This window comes from Triturus cristatus, chromosome 12 (assembly GCF_964204655.1).
Source record: "Triturus cristatus chromosome 12, aTriCri1.1, whole genome shotgun sequence".
In the NCBI taxonomy this organism is placed as follows: domain Eukaryota; kingdom Metazoa; phylum Chordata; class Amphibia; order Caudata; family Salamandridae; genus Triturus; species Triturus cristatus.
The window spans coordinates 61,791,076-61,811,261 of record NC_140595.1 but is presented as its reverse complement, the minus strand read 5'-3'; the positions used below and the strand labels follow the sequence as shown (position 1 = coordinate 61,811,261).

The 20,186-nt window shown below is 47.4% G+C and overlaps 1 protein-coding gene across 1 annotated transcript in view; it reads left to right on the top strand.

Moving 5' to 3' along the window:
- The window catches only part of IZUMO4 (IZUMO family member 4), a 182,705-nt gene that overhangs the window by 125,577 nt on the left and 36,942 nt on the right, over window positions 1-20,186 (top strand). The window contains exon 6 of the mRNA XM_085636999.1: window positions 1,809-1,856. Within this exon, the coding sequence (XP_085493125.1) occupies window positions 1,809-1,856 (48 nt within the window). The remainder of the gene's footprint in view (window positions 1-1,808; window positions 1,857-20,186) is intronic.

Below are 20,186 nucleotides of genomic sequence, written 5' to 3'. Positions count from 1 at the left end.
ATGTTATGTTATGTTATGTTATGTTAGGAGTATTTATATTGCGCACAGCTGCCCCAGCTAAGGGGCGTCCTGGCGCATGACCGGTAAAAACACAACTAACACTGAAATGGAATTCCAAGAGGGGGAACATCTAAATAGGGGAGAATTAAAACAAAAGGGTTTTTATGGCTTTACGAAAAAGGAAAAGATCATCCATCGCACGAAACTCAAACGGAAGCGAGTTCCAAAGTGCTGCTGCTTTAACCCGAAAAGACCGACCACCTATTCGGCTGAGCTTAAACCTCGGCACCACAGCGAGTGCCTGGCCCAGTGATCTTAAGGGGCGAGTCGGAACATAGCTAGATAAGAGATCCGAAAGAATCTGGGGAGCTACTCCTTTCATGATCTTAAAAGCCAAGCATAGGACTTTGAAATGAATTCTCGACTTGATCGGTAACCAGTGTAAGGATTGTAAAGTGAATGTCAAACATTCACCCCCAGTACAGGGATCTGTGCCTGAATGCATCATTTTTTTGCACACCTTGCCATTCCAGTTTAGACCCAGCCATATGCAAATCAGTCTTGACCCTGCATCTTTTTATTTGGTGATGTTGCTATGTGCGCCCTAAGTGGCTAAGGGTATGCCCAGACATGGGTCCCCTGCTCACTGGATTCAAGTTAGCCTGGCTGATGAGGGATGATGCCCCGAAACCGGTCCCAGGATGCTTGTTACCTGTCCAGGGAGCACCTTGTTTGGCAGTTCGGGCTGGACTGTTCCCATGGGGAGCAGGCTCAAGACTGATTTGTATATGGCTGGATCCAAACTTGGGTGATGTGTCGAGCAAAATATCGATGCATTAAACACAGATCTGTGACTGGGGGTGAGTGTTTCAACACTCTGTCCATCATATTATTTTGTGATGTTGCTATTTTGATTCAAGCATGTGAATCTATGAAAGATCCAATACTGGAGAAGAAAATAAGTTACTTACCTGTAACTGCAGTTCTCCAGTATAGGTATCTTTCATAGATTCCCATGCAACCCACCCTCCTCCCCGGAGAGGCTCCCATTATAGCGTGGGATTATTTATTCCCACTTTTGCTTGCAAATTTGAGGGACTCAGCCTCTGTTGGGAGTGTTCTAGAGGGTGCTGTCGCCTGATTGGTTATAGTTCAAGTTTGGTCTATTTTCACAAGGGCATAGATGGGCCATTAAACTGGCATGTTCATTGCCATTATAGCCTATGATAGTGATACACACTGCTTTATTATGGTGCCGTGGGACTCCCACTTCAACAACTGGGAATGATTCAAGCATAAGAAAGATACCAATACTGGAGAACTGCAGTTACTGGTAAGTAACTTATTTTCTCTTGAGCTGTTTCCTGTAGGGTGTATCTTGAGACCACTCTATCAACAGGGAGATACAAAATAATGATGTTATTGTCGTACAATGTGCATAAGCTCACAGTAGTAAAGGAGTCCGCATCTGACATAAAAAGTGCAGTCAAGTTTCAGTTACAAGTATGATCAGCATTCTTAATTTGTTCTTGTTCCTTAAATTATAGCAATGCAATAGGTTTGAACACAACGCGTTTGACGTTGGCGTGCAGTCTTAATTTAGAATCCAAAAATTCACACAGATTGGCTTATATTTTAGTGTTTTGTTCAGTTATAAAATGTGACTTAGAATGGACTGGTCTTGACAAAGAAATTGCATATCTACATTGCCACAAATCACAAACATTTTTTATATAGTAACACACATTATTGTATTACTGCATGTTATTTCTGCACCACCAACTCTTACCTTTTTTACATTCTTTAAGGACCGTAGAAGAGTGGCAACTGGCCCTGAAAACTATCCCTGAATATGTGTAAGTCTGGGGTTGCTGGGAAAGAGGCCTTGAAAAACATTGTTTAAGGCTGAAAAGTGTGAAAGAAGCATTTGAAGCCATGAATTTGCAACACTTTGACAGAGATGGTTGTATGTTCCTATAGATTCAGATTGCATCTCTTGCCTATATCTTCTAAAACATGTCTACTTATAAACATAGCAATATAATTTGTTATTTAGAATGAATCTCGCCTATTTCTACTAAAATATATTGATTTATAATCCCAAAGCTATATTTATGATTAATTGAGAACGTTTCTGCTGTTCGTTGCTTCTAAAGTTTACTTACCTAAAGTCATAGCTTAGACTAATTTTGTTAGAAAGGAATACCTTACATTTCATGCTAGAAGTCGTATACTTTTATAGCTTAAGACTTAGTTAAAAACTTACATTGACACCTACAAGAATGTTGAATTCATTAATTTTTTTTATGGAGGATTTTGTTGTTTTCTTCAGTTTGCTTATGAAGATATATTGTTTATTGAAGTATTTGTTTTAAAATGATTCTTTGCATGGGCACTTCTTCCTTGTAAAGTACTGGTTTGTCGACATTGACACAGGCCACACTGTTATAAAACTCAAAAAATGAAATAATACTTTGTACTACATATTTAAGCAAGACCACAGAGGCTACGAGGGCAACCTTAACCAAGACATTATAAAAGCTTGGGATCTCAGTGGCCTTATTGCTCTCTCATTTGATTGCTTCATATTTGATGAGTTGCGTTCTCCTTCTTGTGCTTGTCTCTTCCCTGGCGCACAGCCTTCTTGCCATCCTTTTGATTGGCTAACTTGTATCCCCCACTGCTTACTCTTATAAAACATTTTTTTTCTTTTTGGTTAAGCAATTCATGATTGTACTTGTGTTTTCCAGCTCTCTCCCTCAAGTGCTTCTCCGCTGAAGGGCAGTTTTGCTCTCCTCCTTGTGTACTGCTCTGTAGTGTGTTTCTCCCCCTGACAAACTTCCCTCTTCTCCCGCTGAATGTGGCTCCCCACCCGGCTTTATTTTTCGTCCCCCTGCCCACATGGGCTCCTCCGTTCCTCCGCCATCCTCTAGAGCATTTTCATTTTTTTTTAACATTAATTTATTTGGCGGGACCCGGCAGCTATCATTTGCTACACCGAATAATACTTTCACATGCTTACAATTTCATTTTTTAATTTACTGATGTAAGTGGTGTTCACCATCTTGGATCAATCAAAAAAAAAAAGTAAGTGGCACACACATTATTCCAGACGTACCCGTGCATGCATGCTGACATGTGAGTACGTCATTATACATGTGCGTGCTATCATCATTATGCATGTATGTGAATACAGTAAGACTGTGGCTCAGCCACTCACCTGAAGTTCAGGTTGTCTGCAGGATCAATGAACTGTCCTCTCTCCTCCAAGAACGCCTCTTGTCACTACTGAGCTCGCCACAGGTGTCCCGGCAGGTGTCCCAAAAGGGAAGGGGAATGGGACAAGAAAAAGAGAAAGAACACTGCTACTCCACACAGCCTTGTCCAGCCCGGCACCTTTGAGGGGACCTGTTTGCAGAGTAGGGTCGCCTTTTTTGGGGACTTGCGTTTTTCTATAAAATAAGAAATGCAACAGATGAGTACAGAGACACTTCTGGACCACCCAGGCGCACTCAACACAGGACATTGATTATAAGCAAGTTATGTTAATCACCTGGTTCTCAAGAGGAGCTGAGATACTCTCAAAGCCTTTGTCTGTAGGTTGCGGGAGAATACAATCCAAATAATAGTTCTCTAAGAACAATGCTGCCAAAAAGGAGTCACTGGCTATGATTATTTGTCATTTACAGCCAGATAAACGAATCGCACCTAGACGCCTCATTTCGTTTGCACAAAACACCCGTAAACAAATATTCACATCTAGGCACATGCCCAAAGGGCTACATAAGCCAGTGTCCATACAATATGATGATCAGAGGGGTAACCAGATGCTTCCATGCGCAAGGCGCAGTATCAAGTTCACAATATTCGTCTTAATATCATAGTTCCATGTAAATAGTGTAGAAACAAAACTCTCAGAAGTTGGAAATGAGTTCACACGTAAAATGACCCCAAGCACTTGGCTGAATACAAATATGAAATGAGTTCAAACATAAAATGACTCAAAGCGCTAAGCATAAAACAAATGTGAAATGAGTTCAAACATAAAATGGCGCTAAGCGTAATACAAATATGAAATAATTGCAAACTTAAAATGACCCCAAACACTAAGCAAATATGTAGATGCCATAGTCTTGAATCAAAAGTCACTTGTGCCATATATCAGATGGCCAATTCACATGGCAAATATGCAAGGACGAGCCTTCCGATACCAAGAGAAAATGTCAAAGTCACACAGCCTTTCACTTCACACGCAGCCTTAAAGCGCACTGCACTTAGCTGTCCGATGCTTGCTGCAGTCCTGGACCCGGCACGTGCTTCTGTCCAATGGTGAAGGAGGAAATCCTGATGCAGTGACAGAAGCAGTCTCCAGCTGAAGCAGAAACCAGGAGATTAAGCCAAGCACTGACAGGTGCGAGGCTTGGGCTTTTATAGGCAGTTCAGTGGCAGTTAACCACAATTGGCTAGCCACGCCCATAAGCATGCCAGGTGCCTCAGCCACATCCATAAGCATGTCAGGTGCCTCAGCCACGCCCATAAGCATGCCAGGGGCACATGTCCAATAATGTGACACTGTTGCTAGCACCTAAAAACAAAAAGCATTGGCAAAACAAGCACTGGCACCAACAAACACGAAAAAAGAAACAAACATTGGCAGCGGCAAGAAAAGGAAAAAAATAAACAACTTAGTGGACATAAACATGAGCAAGCAGGGACCCCTGAGGGTGCCGACATACCAGACAGGACAGGGAGCTCCTGACAAACACCTTATACACATGCATGCCTACTTAAGGATGAGGGTGCGTCAGCGCACCTAGGTCTGCAAAATCTGATTTTCCTCTTCCACCATTCTCATAGGCAAACTTGCAGGGTTAAGTTGACTTAACTCTCGACCCCTAGGAACACACATTAAGCATTACCTAGAAAACAAATTGCTTGTTTTTATTTATTTTGGCACATATTTTGCCTTGTTTACAGTTATCAGGATAACGTTTCGCTAAATAATTTCTTAGTTGTATAATGTGGATTCCTTATGTTTTTCAAGAATACTATGAATGATCCCTTCCCACATACTGGACTGTGTATGAGTCTGTGTACCTCTACTTTGGTTTAATTACTGTGGCTAGAGTCCCAGAAACACTCCTATCTGGTAGAGACTTTAAACTGCGGATTCCTTACCTTCGAATTATCACGAGGCGTCAAACTGGATTCTGAAATGTTTTCGTGAGCAGTACACCTGCGCGCCAGTAGGTGGTCTCATTTGGTCCACTTAGCGTCATCTGCACCTGAAGTGACATTCGCAGTTCCTATTTAGGTGCCACCTAGGAGCGCTGAAGTCAGATATTTTCCTTCCACGCCAGTCAACGCAGATCCTACCCCATAGTCACTTTTTGACAAACATTTTTGGGTGTTTTGTCAAAGTCTTCTTACCTCTTGGTGTGGCAAAAATATCCTCTATAAAGGCTAGCTTCAATCATTGCGGTTTCTGTCAGGGACAGACCAGCAACTTGTTTGCCTATGGTGCCTCGAACGAGAGCATGACCCAAAGTCCTGTCCCAACTGCTTCGCCATGCATCTTTGAGGGAGTGATCCCTCAAGCTCCTGGCGGCTCAACATGCGATGCCCCAATGCTCGAGGTCCTGGTCGAGAGAAAGGTCCCGGGAGCGGTGGCGGAGTCTGAGGTAGTCGTCACATTCCAAGTCATCGAGCTGTTTCGGTAAGTCTTGCTCCCACAAAAAATAGTCGAAGCGTGCTTTAACTTCACCTTGTCCATCTCCTGACGAGACAATGAAGTGTCACTCGAGGCCTGGCTTCACAGTTGGACTATCGCCTGGGCCTACTCTTCATCTCCCCATGTTTCTGGGAGATGGAGTGGCCCTCGCTCAATTACCAGAGTTTTATGAGGCCATGCACCACATATTTTACAAGCCTGTTCCCTCTGGCGCGCCTTTGGGCGCCGTGGGTTCATGAAGGGCGCTTATTGGATTCATTCTGGCACCTTTGGTGCCAGTCAGGCCCCAGGGATCCACAGATGGATCTGGATTGGTGCTTATTGTGCCATGTCGACCTTCCCGGGCGCCAGTGCCAAGGCTGATGCTCCTGTAGCCATCCCTATTTATCTCTCCGACTCCAACACAAAGCCAGAAGGCAGTCGCCTGGCGTTGACTGGAGCCGTGCCTTCCAGACCGGAGCCTGAGCCCTATTCCTATGGGCTAGGACTCGGGGAAGAATGGGAGAGGTCGATAGACCCTGAAGAGTGCTCCTGAGGCGGAAGCCGGGAGCGGGTGATTTTTAACAATTTTAGTTGTTTTAAATTCTTGTGTGTGATAACGTGTACCTCTGAAAACTCGAGCCTCTGCATTTCCGTGGACATTGACCGCGCAGCCGATTAAAGGCGCTGCTGCGGTGATTGCCGCCATTCCAGGGAAGCCCCTCGCTCCTGGACACGCCCACTGACGCTCGGCCACGCCCCCTCCCACACAATATAAATCGCGCCTTTTCTCTAGCGCGTATTGGTGACAGACAGTGCTCCTGAGGCGGAAGCCGGGAGCGGGTGATTTTTAACAATTTTAGTTGTTTTAAATTCTTGTGTGTGATAACGTGTACCTCTGAAAACTCGAGCCTCTGCATTTCCGTGGACATTGACCGCGCAGCCGATTAAAGGCGCTGCTGCGGTGATTGCCGCCATTCCAGGGAAGCCCCTCGCTCCTGGACACGCCCACTGACGCTCGGCCACGCCCCCTCCCACACAATATAAATCGCGCCTTTTCTCTAGCGCGTATTGGTGACAGACAGTGCTCCTGAGGCGGAAGCCGGGAGCGGGTGATTTTTAACAATTGTAGTTGTTTTAAATTCTTGTGTGTGATAACGTGTACCTCTGAAAACTCGAGCCTCTGCATTTCCGTGGACATTGACCGCGCAGCCGATTAAAGGCGCTGCTGCGGTGATTGCCGCCATTCCAGGGAAGCCCCTCGCTCCTGGACACGCCCACTGACGCTCGGCCACGCCCCCTCCCACATGATATAAATCGCGCCTTTTCTCTAGCGCGTATTGGTGACAGACAGTGCTCCTGAGGCGGAAGCCGGGAGCGGGTGATTTTTAACAATTTTAGTTGTTTTAAATTCTTGTGTGTGATAACGTGTACCTCTGAAAACTCGAGCCTCTGCATTTCCGTGGACATTGACCGCGCAGCCGATTAAAGGCGCTGCTGCGGTGATTGCCGCCATTCCAGGGAAGCCCCTCGCTCCTGGACACGCCCACTGACGCTCGGCCACGCCCCCTCCCACACAATATAAATCGCGCCTTTTCTCTAGCGCGTATTGGTGACAGACAGTGCTCCTGAGGCGGAAGCCGGGAGCGGGTGATTTTTAACAATTTTAGTTGTTTTAAATTCTTGTGTGTGATAACGTGTACCTCTGAAAACTCGAGCCTCTGCATTTCCGTGGACATTGACCGCGCAGCCGATTAAAGGCGCTGCTGCGGTGATTGCCGCCATTCCAGGGAAGCCCCTCGCTCCTGGACACGCCCACTGACGCTCGGCCACGCCCCCTCCCACACAATATAAATCGCGCCTTTTCTCTAGCGCGTATTGGTGACAGACAGTGCTCCTGAGGCGGAAGCCGGGACCGGGTGATTTTTAACAATTGTAGTTGATTTAAATTCTTGTGTGTGATAACGTGTACCTCAGAAAACTCGAGCCTCTGCATTTCCGTGGACATTGACCGCGCAGCCGATTAAAGGCGCTGCTGCGGTGATTTCCGCCATTCCAGGGAAGCCCCTCGCTCCTGGACACGCCCACTGACGCTCGGCCACGCCCCCTCCCACACGATACAAATCGCGACTTTTCTCTAGCGCGTATTGGTGACAGACAGTGCTCCTGAGGCGGAAGCCGGGAGCGGGTGATTTTTAACAATTTTAGTTGTTTTAAATTCTTGTGTGTGATAACGTGTACCTCTGAAAACTCGAGCCTCTGCATTTCCGTGGACATTGACCGCGCAGCCGATTAAAGGCGCTGCTGCGGTGATTGCCGCCATTCCAGGGAAGCCCCTCGCTCCTGGACACGCCCACTGACGCTCGGCCATGCCCCCTCCCACACGATATAAAGCGATGTGCTGCCAACGGCCGCGCAGCGGGCACGCCTCCTGCGCGCCGAAGGCGCGCCAAAGGCAAGCCCGTCTGCGCCCGTCCGCGACCATACGGGACCCGGGGCCATAAACCCTGGACTCCACACCTCCCATTTAAGGACCTATAGTCCAGCAATTATCCACAGCATCGGAACCGCAGCTGTAGCACGCTGCACTCATAGGTTCCCACCAGATGAACTCCCTTCCCGCTGCCCGGCCTGTAAACATCCCTTCAACACCAAAATCTCGACAGACACGATTCAGAAATACTGTATGTACCTGCTGAATTGAAGGTCCCTCCCGAAACACAGCACGGAAATGGCCCTGCTGTTAGAAGAGTGGAAGCCGGACGCCATCTTTCTGACGGAGACATGGCTCACTTCCCACTCTGAGCCGTACCTAGTCACAGCCTTACCCCCTGGCTATCAAATCCACAGACTAGACCGGTCGGAAGGGAGAGGAGGAGGCCTGGCTATCATACTAAAGGGCCAGTACAGTTGCCGTACTACCTCTGAAGCAATCCCCGAGTGTGAAAGTCTAGCATTCACTATCGACTTCTCCTCAAATATCTCCTTCTCAGGCACCTTGAAATATCGCCCCCCAGAGCCGGTAAAAATGTTCCATAAATCTCTCCCGAACATTATAGCCGAACGTATCATGTCGACAGTCAACCATACACTTCTGGGAGATCTTAATTTTCATTTTGACAGCTCCACAGACCATACTGCGTTGGAACTAATAGATGTCCTAGCAGCATTACAATTAATTCAGCATGTCTCAGCCCCCACTCATGAAAAGGGCCATCTACTAGACCCGATTTTTAGCAACTGCACGGAGCTGGTGGTCAGTCAACCCATTGTTCTTCCCTGGACTGATCACTCCTTAATACCTTTTGCCTGGTATACCTGTAAAACCCCTTTGCCCACCCCCCAAGTCAAATTCACAAGGAACTGGGCGAAACTACCCATCAAGGTCTGGATAAGCAACTTAGAATCCACCTGCCCACCCCACTTTACAGACCCCAACACAGCAAACCAGGAATATGAGGGTTGGATCACAAAATCTTTGGACGCCACCCTACCTTTTCGGAAATCCATATCGAAAAGACTGCACAAATCAGCCCCTTGGTTTTCAGACATCCTAAGAGCAAAAAAACGCTTATGTAGGAAACATGAGAGAGCATGGCGCCTAGACTTTCTACCTGAGAAAAATTCCCAATACAAAGAGGCAATCAAGGCTTATAAAGACGAGATTAGGACGGCTCAAGCCGCTTATTTTTCGGCTAAAATCATGGAAGCCAAATCCAAACCAAAGGAAATCTTCCACTTAGTAAAAAGCCTGACAAAAGTGAATAACTCAGCCCCACCTTTGGGAAAAACACAAGCACAGTGTAATGAGCTAGCGGATTTTTTCCATAATAAGGTCACCAAGATCTACTCTTCTTTTCCGACAGTAGACATAACTTCAAGAACAGCTGTCCAGGTACCACTGAAACATATAACTCTCCCAGACCAGCCTACCCTCGAACATTTTCTCCCCTTAGATCTGGAAACCCTTAATCATTTGGCCCGGCAAGTCAAATCTGGCTCCCCACTCGACCCAGCACCACCGGATGTCATGATGCAGGCTAGCCAGGCTACCCTACCCGTGGTACTGGATCTGTTAAACTCATCCATTTCATCCTGCACTGTGCCCACAGTATGGAAGAGAGCCATGGTGCGGCCTTGCTTAAAAAGCCCAATCTAGACCCTGAAGACCACGCCAATTACCGCCCAATCTCACTGCTCCCTTGGGCAAGCAAAATCCTTGAGAAACACATAAACATCCAGCTAATAAAATTTCTTGAGAACCACTTGTTACTGGATGCTTCCCAGACAGGGTTTAGACCTAGGCACGGAACCGAAACCGCACTGTTAACGGTTACCGAAGAGTCACGGAGGATACTGGACCAAGGTGGTTCAGTGGCAGTGATCCTCCTCGACCTAAGTGTAACCTTCGACACGGTCAGCTACTCCATTTTGCTGAACCGTCTATCGAAGATTGGAATAACAGGCAATGCACTTAGGTGGCTCAATTCCTTCTTGAGCAACAGAACATTCCAGATCTTTGATGGTGACACAGTGTCAGCTAGCAAACCACTGAGCTGCGGGGTGCCACAAGGTTCCTCTCTGAGCCCTGCGTTGTTCAACATATATATGAAACCACTGGCTGGGGTCGTCCAACCGTTCGGTATTAAGATCATATCATACGCAGACGATACCCAGCTAGTGGTGTCTCTGGCGCAGGAGGGTAACAGGCACACCTCAGCAGGCCTCATGAAATGCCTAGAGGATGTTAAGGAATGGATGACAGCCTCCTCCTTAAAGCTCAACGGAGATAAAACGGAGCTTATGCTCTTGGGTCCAACATCTCCAGTGTCTTTCATCTCCCTCTGGCCGTCCTGTCTAGGCCCTCCACCAATTCCTAAGGAAAGTGTAAAAAGCTTGGGAGTGTGGTTAGACAGAAATCTCTCGTTCACTACCCAAGCCACCAAGCTGTCTGCCACATGTTTTGGCTTACTTAGAACACTGAGGAAAGTCCTGCCCCTCCTGCAGATGGAAGCTAAACAAGTAGCAATACAGGGACTGATACAGTCCCGGCTAGACTTCAACAACGCCCTTTATTTGGGTGCCCCCGAATCGACCTTGCGGAAGCTTCAAGTGGTGCAGAACTGTGCAGCCAGAACCCTGCTACAGATCCCACGCAGACAGTCAGTCAGGCTCGGATTAAAAAGATTGCATTGGCTTCCGGTGAAGCAGAGAGTCGCATTTAAGGCATTATGCATCTCCCACCGAGCCTTCTGGAACACGAGCCCAGCAATTAGTGGCAATCTAGTTACCCACTACCATCCTAGCAGGAATCTCCGATCTACGGAGGCTTTTCTAGCCTCAGTGCCCAAAGTTAAAAGAACCAGAACCGGAGGAAGGATGTTCTCCCTAAATGCCCCCAAGCTATGGAACTCTCTCCCTCTGCAACTTCGCTCTGACCCTGACCTGCTCTCATTTCGTAAACAACTGAAGACCTTGTTGTTCACACAGTCTCCCTGATCCCGATCACCTCCTCAACGATCACATCTGCACACCTAGCGCTTGGACGCCCTTGGGGCAGCAACCGCGCTCTACAAATCCACATACAATACAATACAATACAATACAGCCTTATGAATCCATGGACTGGTGTGAGGATCTGGGTGAAGCCAGTAGACTCGACACTTCTCTAGATGCTGGCATGATTTCTTCCCCTACCGTGGCTACAGAGGAGGGAGTTTTATTCCCTATTGTGGTGTGGAAGGCAGCTGAGGTCCTCGACCTTAGTTTGCCTTTGGTAGCAATCAAGACTAATGTCTCGATGGAAGTGCTTCAACTGGGAGTGTTCCCTCCTGAACTGCTTTCCCCATTCAACAAAGCACTTACTTGAGTATCTGCCCCAGTTGATTGCAGAAGACAGTGCAGGTTTCTCCCTCACTGAAAACCCTCTGCAATCTTCGACGACTGTCAATGGTGATGCACTCACCTACTCTACATAATGACCAGTTTTCTTTTGTGCTACTGGACATCAAACACGCCTTCGACTCCCTGTTAATGGGAGTTTCTGTGGGAGGTTCTACACAAGGTTGGCATAGGAGAGACCTATATAAGATGGGTGCAGCTACTGTATAAAGCTCCCACGCCAAGGGTGCGAGTAGGGGGAATAGTGTTGCAGAGCTTTGCTTTGGGCCGGGGGACCCGTCAGGTGTGCCCCATTTCACCCCTGCTCTTTGCTTTTGCGATGAAGATGTTGGCATGACGATTGAGTACAGCATTACGGGGATAGGGGATTCCAATAGGAGAGACCACACACTTGGCCTCCCTATATGATGATGATGCATTAATATAGCTATGCAGCCATCCTACTCAGTCCCCATCATGCTGGCAGTACTTGCAGAGTTTGGTGAACTTACTGGGCTGCACGTGAGCCGTAATAAATAAAAAATGTTGCCATTGGGAATGCTGGTGAGCAGACCGGTTAAAGATTCTCTGCAGCTCGACCTCCCTTGGGACACAGAAATAGTAAAGTACTTGGGGATTTGGGTAACACACGAGGCTAAAGACTTTGAGTCTGCAAATATAGGCAGGGTGATTGATGGCCTGAAGCCTACAATAAAATTCTGGAGTACACTCTGCCTCTTCCTGATGGGGAAAGTCGCCTTGGTAAAGATTATAGTATTTCCTCGCTGTTTGTATATCTTCTGAGAAACCTTATTATATATACACACAGGAGGTTCTTACTGGAGCTAGACAAGTTGATTGTTGAGCTTTTGTAGGCCACCGGGAGAAAGAGAGATAGCCTGAGTATACTGAAGCATACATGGTGGAAATGCGCTCTGGAATTACCCTGCTTGGAACGTTATCTAGCTACACAATTGCAGCACGCAGTCCACTGGTTGGAAAACCAAGACAACTGAGAATGCAGACTATTGAGGGGCACCTGTGAAGGGGAAACACTGCCAGAGATATTAATGAAGGTTGCAAAGACCCCGACAAATTTACCATATGCGGTTAGACTGGTTTGCTGGGCATGGGAGTGGGAGTGGATGGTAAATGTCGTGCTGAAGAGGGTTCCCTCTTCGCCCGACATGAGCATCTGGGCACTGCGTCCATTTAATCTTATAGAACAGTCTATGTTCCTACATAAATGGCGGGAGGGAGGCTGTAATACTCCAAGTGATCTCTACCCTAACAATAGGTTTATCACCATGGCGTATGCCTTTGAAATGTTCCAACTTGGACAAGGTCAATTCTCACAATTCACTAAAATAACGACTACCACGCACAAGATATGGCCGTCATTCCCCGAGGCCCCACTGGCCTCCCATACATTAGAAACACTGTTAGTCATGTTGGAGGGCAGGAGGCTGATCTCTCATTTATAGGACCTTGAGAGAGGTCTGAACTCCCTGTACAACATAAATATCATACAACCTTAGAGACGCCTCTAATGACAAAAGCCTGGGAGGGGATTCATGAAGGAGTAAAAACCACATCCACTGACACACTGATTAAATTGTTGCAGTACAAGTTGATTCACCAGGAATACCTTTCCCCCAATAGATAACATGCTATAAATTCGGAATGTTTAGCGAAGTTCCTCAATGGGCAGGCGGCAGACTTCCTACACATAATCTGGGGATGCCCAAACCTAGATGATTACTGGCAGTCGGTACTGACGAAGCTGAACACAGCCATGGGGTGGTAGATATATAGAGAGGTGGGCCCTTGCCTGTTGGGACACATCCCTTTTCGTAAAAAGAAGAAATTGAATAGAAAATTCCTTATTTTGGGTCTGAAGGTGGCAAAGCATAGAATAGTAATAGGGTGGCTATCACCGAACGCACAAAAAGTTGCGGATTGGCTGAGGGATATGGTTGAATGGACGAATGCTGAGAGGAGTCATATAAAGAAGAAACGCAGAGATTTCAAATTGGAGGACAACCTGCAGGCTTCGGCGGCAATGCTCTCGGAGCTGCTGACACTGCCAGATGACTTACTCCCATAGATCAGGGGGTTGCCAGGAAGTGGGGAGCAGATGGGATTACGTTAGATGCTATGGGAAGACCCTGGACACTTTCTGCATGCCTACATACTTTGCTAGTATTCATGTCCCTTGCTCCACTGTATGAAAATATGAATAAAATTACAGTATGCACTAAACCTGCATAGTATATGTCAGAGCCTGAGGGGGTGAAGGGGGAGGGGGTTCTAAAAGATAAGAAGATGTGCTTGTAAACAAATTGTGATATGATGAACTCACTCCATGATGTTGGTGTAACTTTGAGAAAGCGAATAAAATTCTGTACTATAAAAAAATTTAAAACACACAGACATGTCCTTTCTGGGACCTGGTCCAAGCCCAACACAGGGGCTCCTGTCAACAGGACAATTTCCCAGGCACCACTGCCCCACTCCAGAAGGAACTTAAATTCCTCACGGCACACCCTACCCCGGAGAGGTTGGTGGTCCAAGCCTCCACTTCACATGTAAATTCTGGTGTATTCATAACCACTCAGCTGGATTGGGAATCCAGCAAGCTGGACAATTTAGGCAACAAAATGTTTTCTTCCACTAGCCTGGCATTGAGGTTGTGAACACAGCATGACTTTTGGGCCGCTATTCACATGCCCTGTGAGTTAAGGCTGCACAGGTTCTGCCAATGGTCCCAGAGGTGGCCCAGGCCGTGTTCTCCCAGGCTGTTGCTGACAGAAGGGATGCAGCTAAGTTCACCATTAGGTGGGGTCTAAACACCACCAACTCACTATTCAGATCTGTTTAGTAGACAGTAGCCCTGAGACGCCATGCCTAGTTGAGGACTACTAGCTTTTCTGGGGATTTCCAGACATCATTCATGGACATGCCCTTTAATGGCTCCAGTCTCTTTGGAGAGAAAGAAGATTCAGCGCTGTAGAGCTTTAAGGACAGCAGGGCTGTAGCCAGGTCCTTGGGCTCTTCCGTGGTCCCTCATCACGCCCTCAATCCACCTTTTACTGCCTTCGTGACCAAAGAAGGGGTGTACAGCCATGTCCTTACCCTCCTGACCACTGCGGTGCACAAGCTTTCTAGCTTCTGCGTGGCTGTGGATGCGGTACCTACCGGCCTGCGGGTCGGGTGGCCAGTTGTCGGGTCAGTCCACTACCCCCAACAGTCTCCAAAACCTCCTAGTCTGCCCATTTACCATCATGGGCACCCAGTGGGCACAGGATTCACCATCACCTGCCCCACTGGCAGTCCATAACATCAGACAGGTGGGTTTTGCAGATTGTCCGAAGGGGCTACTCCCTTCCCTTCAAGACTACCCCTTCCTCCATGCCACCTACTTACGACAGGTTGATGAAGGACCACCTATCTCTTATCCACCAGGAAGTGACGGCTCTTTCGGCCAAAGGAGCCATAGGGCGAGATCCAATGCCAGAAGTGGGTTATTGTTGGTATTTTTGTTACTTTCTGGTGCCAAGAAGGACGGAGGCCATCGCCCTATCCTAGACCTGTGCTGTCTCAACTTTTTCCTCAAGAAGGAAAAGTTCAAAATGCTCACCTCTGCTAAGGTCTTATCTGCCCCTGACCCAGGAGACTGGATGGTAGCATTGGACTTGCAGGATGCATATTAACATATTCCCATCCTACCTGCCCACAGGCGTTACCTGTGGTTCACAGTCGGCCACGCGCACTTTCAGTTCTCTGTGCTCCCCTTTAGCCTCACCAGTGCCCCTCAAGTGTTCACCAAGGTGATGGCAGTGGTTGCAGCATATCTGCGGTGATCAGGGGTGCCAGTTTATCCCTATCTTGACAACTGTCTGTTGAAGGCGGGCTCACCCCAGGCTGACATCTCTCACCTCCGAATTATGGCAGACTTCATGCATTCACTGGGGTTCACCGTCAATGTGCCGAAGTCACACCTGACTCCTCCTCAGGTGCTCCCTTTCATCCGAGAATGGACACGGTGCAATTTCGGAACTATCCTCCCGAATGGCGAATCCAGGATATTCAGGCTATGATACTGATGTTTCAGCCTCTATCCTGAATTTTGGTGAAACAGACTGAGGCTCCTGGGCATTATGGCCTCCTGCATCCTGCTGGTGACACATGCCCATTGGCATATGCAGGCTCTGCAGTGGGACCTGAAGTTCCAGAGGGCGCAGCATCAGGAGTTTCGCCTACATGGTCAAGATCTCGGCTGGAACTGCATAAGATCTGCCGTGGTGGTAAACGAACTGAGAATGGGTCAGAAGCAGACCTATCTCCCTTCCCCAACTAGATCTCACAATAGTGACAGAAGCGTCACTCCTGGATTGAGGCGGCTGTTTGGGAGAAGGGCAGATCAGAGGAATCTGGTCTCTGGCAGAGACCCCGAACTACACATCAACCTATTGAAGCTCCAAGTGACCTGATTAGCATTGAAAGTTTTCCTACCCTCCATCCAGGGAAGGCTGGAGCAAGTGTTCACGGACAACACCACCGCTTTGTGGTACTGCAATAAACAGGGCGGTTGGGGACGTGGACCTTTTGTCAAGAGGCCATGCGTCTCTAGACATGGTTAGAACAGCAGGGCATGTCCCTGGTGGTTCAACATCTGTTGGAGTCTCTGAACGTCAAAGTGGAGTAACTTGGCCGAAGATGCCTCGCGGAATGACGTCTCCATCCGGAGGTGGTGCAAGGTCTCTTTCAGCAGCGGGGAGAGCCTTGATTAGATCTGTTTGCCACTGATGAGAACGTGCAATGTCAACAGTTTGAGTTTCCAAGGCAGCTCTCGCTCGAGGACGCTTTTCATCTCGAGTGGAGCTCAGGCCTCCTGAACGCCTTTCTGCCCATAAAAAACTGAGAACACCTCTAAACCGACCTAGATCATTTACACAACTGGCTAATAAGGCTCATACATCAAACATATCACCTAATTATCTTCTGAAGCTGAACTACATTCATAGAACTGTATTTATTATTTATAAAAATATTTTTTCTCTTTTTTCTCTTTTCTTTTTCTAAACTCAGAGATTTTTGCTTGCATCACGGGTCAATTTGGCTAAGTCTTCTCTCTTTTTGGTTGTTTGTATCCAAATTGTTGAATTATTTGATGTTTCCTTTTGTCTCATTGGGCTATCTGTCCATTTTGTAAGACAAATAAATGTAGTTCCAATTTGTCATCTAGCATGACAGCTAAGGTATCTCATTTAAGGTACGCACGAGATAACTATCACACCCTATGGAAGTACTTGGACTAAGTACATTTTGAAAATGTTTTTGAAAATAAATGATTTTCCTCCATCCCCATTATCTGTTGGTTTGGCCATTAAATTTGTCTCATTCTTCCAGATTAACCCCACCCAACACCCTTTTGAGAATTAATCGACTCAAAATTGGTCCTGATGAAGGTGGTTTTAATAAGGTTCCACCGAAACGTGTGTTGACCTATATTTAACATACGGGAATCCTGTCAGAGACACACACAAGAGAAGAAATTGCTGGGACGTATCGGCCCATCGTATTTAAACCATCAGTGTCTCGATTTTAACTCAGTGGATCCCGCATATGCTTTGAACTGTTTTGTCATCATTTTTAGGTCTCGCTGAGCCCAGCGCATGCGCTGGCTCGGAGAGACATTTTGGAGGTGAGTTTTCAAAGTACTGCTGGCTGGCCTAGCGCTTGCGTTCATGCTTTCAGAGCGATCGCGATGACTTTCGCTTTTACGGCCGTGCGGCGTTGCTTTTACTGCTGTGCGGCCAATGCTTGTTTCAAATGTAATTGCCCACGTCATGCTTCAGTCCCAGCTGCTCCACGACATAAGGAACACAACACAGTGCTTTGAATTCTGCGGCGCGTGCTCATGATGCCACCACTAGAGGTACAGGCCACAATGTGCATAGTGAGTGCTGGCGAAAAATTGAGATTGGGGATCCTAATGCCATGAGGCCGCGCGGCCAATGCTTGTTTCAACTATAATTGCCCACGTCATGCTTCAGTCCCAGCTGCTCCACGACAGAAGGAACACAACACAGCGCTTTGAATTCTGCGGCGCGTGCTCATGATGTCACCACTAGAGGTACAGGTCACAATGTGCATAGTGCTTGCGAAAAATTGAGATTGGGGATCCTAATGCCATGAGGCCACTAGGCAACATTTGACTTGACTTTCATCTCTTGCTCAGCACTATGCCAGATACATTTTTTGTGTGGTGAGGGGGCATGCGCAGAAGACAGCCTTTTGCACATGCCCCTCCTTTGCTGGAGCAGAATTTGAACATGCCCTTTTCATCCATCACACTGCTCTCTTTACAGTTTACCATTCTCTGCTGTCCTATCTGGCATTTCGTTTCAAAGGGTGCTGGGCTTCTCCTCTTTAACCCCTTCGCCACAGGGGTAATTCCCCCGCGACGCGGAGGGGGGGGCGGCGGCGGCACTGTGCTCGTGACGAGCCCAGCTCGTCATGAGGCACAGTGGAGCTGTGCTCATGACGAGCTGAGCTCGTCACGACTCCGCCCACTAATTGATTCTCCTGCACAGGTGGGAAATCAATCGCGCGTGGGCGGAGCGCGGCTGTTATGACGAGCCCAGCTCGTCATGAGCACAGCTCCACTGTGCCTCATGACGTGCTGGGCTCGTCATAAGCACAGAAGGGGTTAAGATGGGGGGGAGGGGGGCTCGTCTCCCGGGGCAGCAGTTTGCATCTCTTTTGTGCAATGGCGAACATCAAACAGAGAACGAGCCTTCAAAAACGCCGCTTTGTTGTGTTAACACATCCCGGGGAGAAGCTTTCTGCTCTGCTCCACTTCCCCCATAAGCCCCATAATGAGTTAACAAGTGCTGCAGGGAGACACTCCCACCCCTCCACCCATCAGCATAACAAAACTGTGAAATGTGCTGCCGCAAGAGGCTCGCGGAGCCCGTGACCTCTTTACCCTTCCGGGGGGCGTCCGCCCCCTCCCATCCTTATGCCTGTACACACACAGTATACCAAAAGCAGGGCCGGACTGGGAACTGAGAGCAGCCCTGGCAACTTTTGCCAAAGCAGCCCCCGTCCGGCACGCTCGCGCGCCTGACCGTTACTAGGGGGGTTTGGGAGGGGGGGGGGGGTTCTACCCCCAAGAAAATTTGGGAAAAAGACAGACCAAAATGGTGAATTTTACAGCACATTTTTCATTACATATTCAATTGTATTAACTTTCAAAGCACAGTAAATAGTGGATGATGACCTTAAAGAGCACCAGGTTACCCACCCAGTCATATGTACCCATAGACCTTCTTTAATAGAGAACACCAAAAATAGACACAAGTAGTGAATCAGAGAGAACAAAGTAAAAGTGAGACCAGCCCCCACATGGTGTGTAGCGAGCAAGCGCAGTGAACAACCACAACTTGGGGGAGTCTGGGGGAGTTGTCACCCCAAGGAAATTTTGGAGACAGAAAGGCCAAAACAAAGCATTTTTCAACACATTTTTCATTACATATTAGATTGTATTAACTTTTAAACCACAGTAAATGATTACATTATGGGTTTTAGGCTTTTTATTTAAGACTGTTTCAATGTCATAACTGTACAGCATAAAATCTACATTCTGATATTCTTTTTTGTATTTTCAATAGATGGTCACTCACGTTGTCACACATTAAGCACTGACATGTGATGTCACACATGAGCTCACAGGCCACTGAGGCCAGAAACTGTGGAAATGTCACACAAACACCTAGGCACTGACCCAGGCCTGGTCACACCAGGCCAGAAAGCACAGAAATGCCACACATAAGCACCCAGGCCAGTAAGCATGGAAATGTCACACATGAGCCTGCAGGTCACTGAGACCAGAAACAATGGAAATAGCACACATAAGCACCCAGGCCAGAGAGAATGGAAACGTCACACATAAGCACTCAGGCTGCCGGAAGGCATGGGAATGTCTCACATGGTACCCTAGCTAGAAAGCATGAAAAATTCATACAAACGCACCCAGGCCAGTGGCACTGGAACACTTTTCAGGGTGTGGGTGCTGCCATCAATGTTGCCTGTACATCACTGAAGTCATGGAATTGTGAAAACTTCAAGAATCACACAAAGAACAAGGGTAGCAATTCAGCCTTGCCTATTCCGGGACATAAAAAACTTAAAAGTATTTGCCAAACCATTTAAAGACACTGCACTCTACATACTGCACCCTGCCTTATGGAAAGGGCTTACGCTAGTGGTGACATCCTGGTGACATATGTAGTAAAAGGGAATATTTTTAGGTCTTTACAACTGCACAGACTGCAATGACAGGCCCTGGCCATGATGTTTAAATAGGCTACTTACGTGGATGGCACAATAATTGCAGGCCCACTAGCAGCATTTCATTTACAGTCCCTGGGGGTTGCAAACTGTGATCCACCCCCCCCATCCCAAATTAATATCGGTTAGTAGTCCACTTTGTGATCTCTTCAAATGGACAATATGAGAAGTGACCTATTAATACAAAGGTTGCAAGGTGAATTGGGCAGTCGGTGAGCAAATTGCACATTCCTGGTTT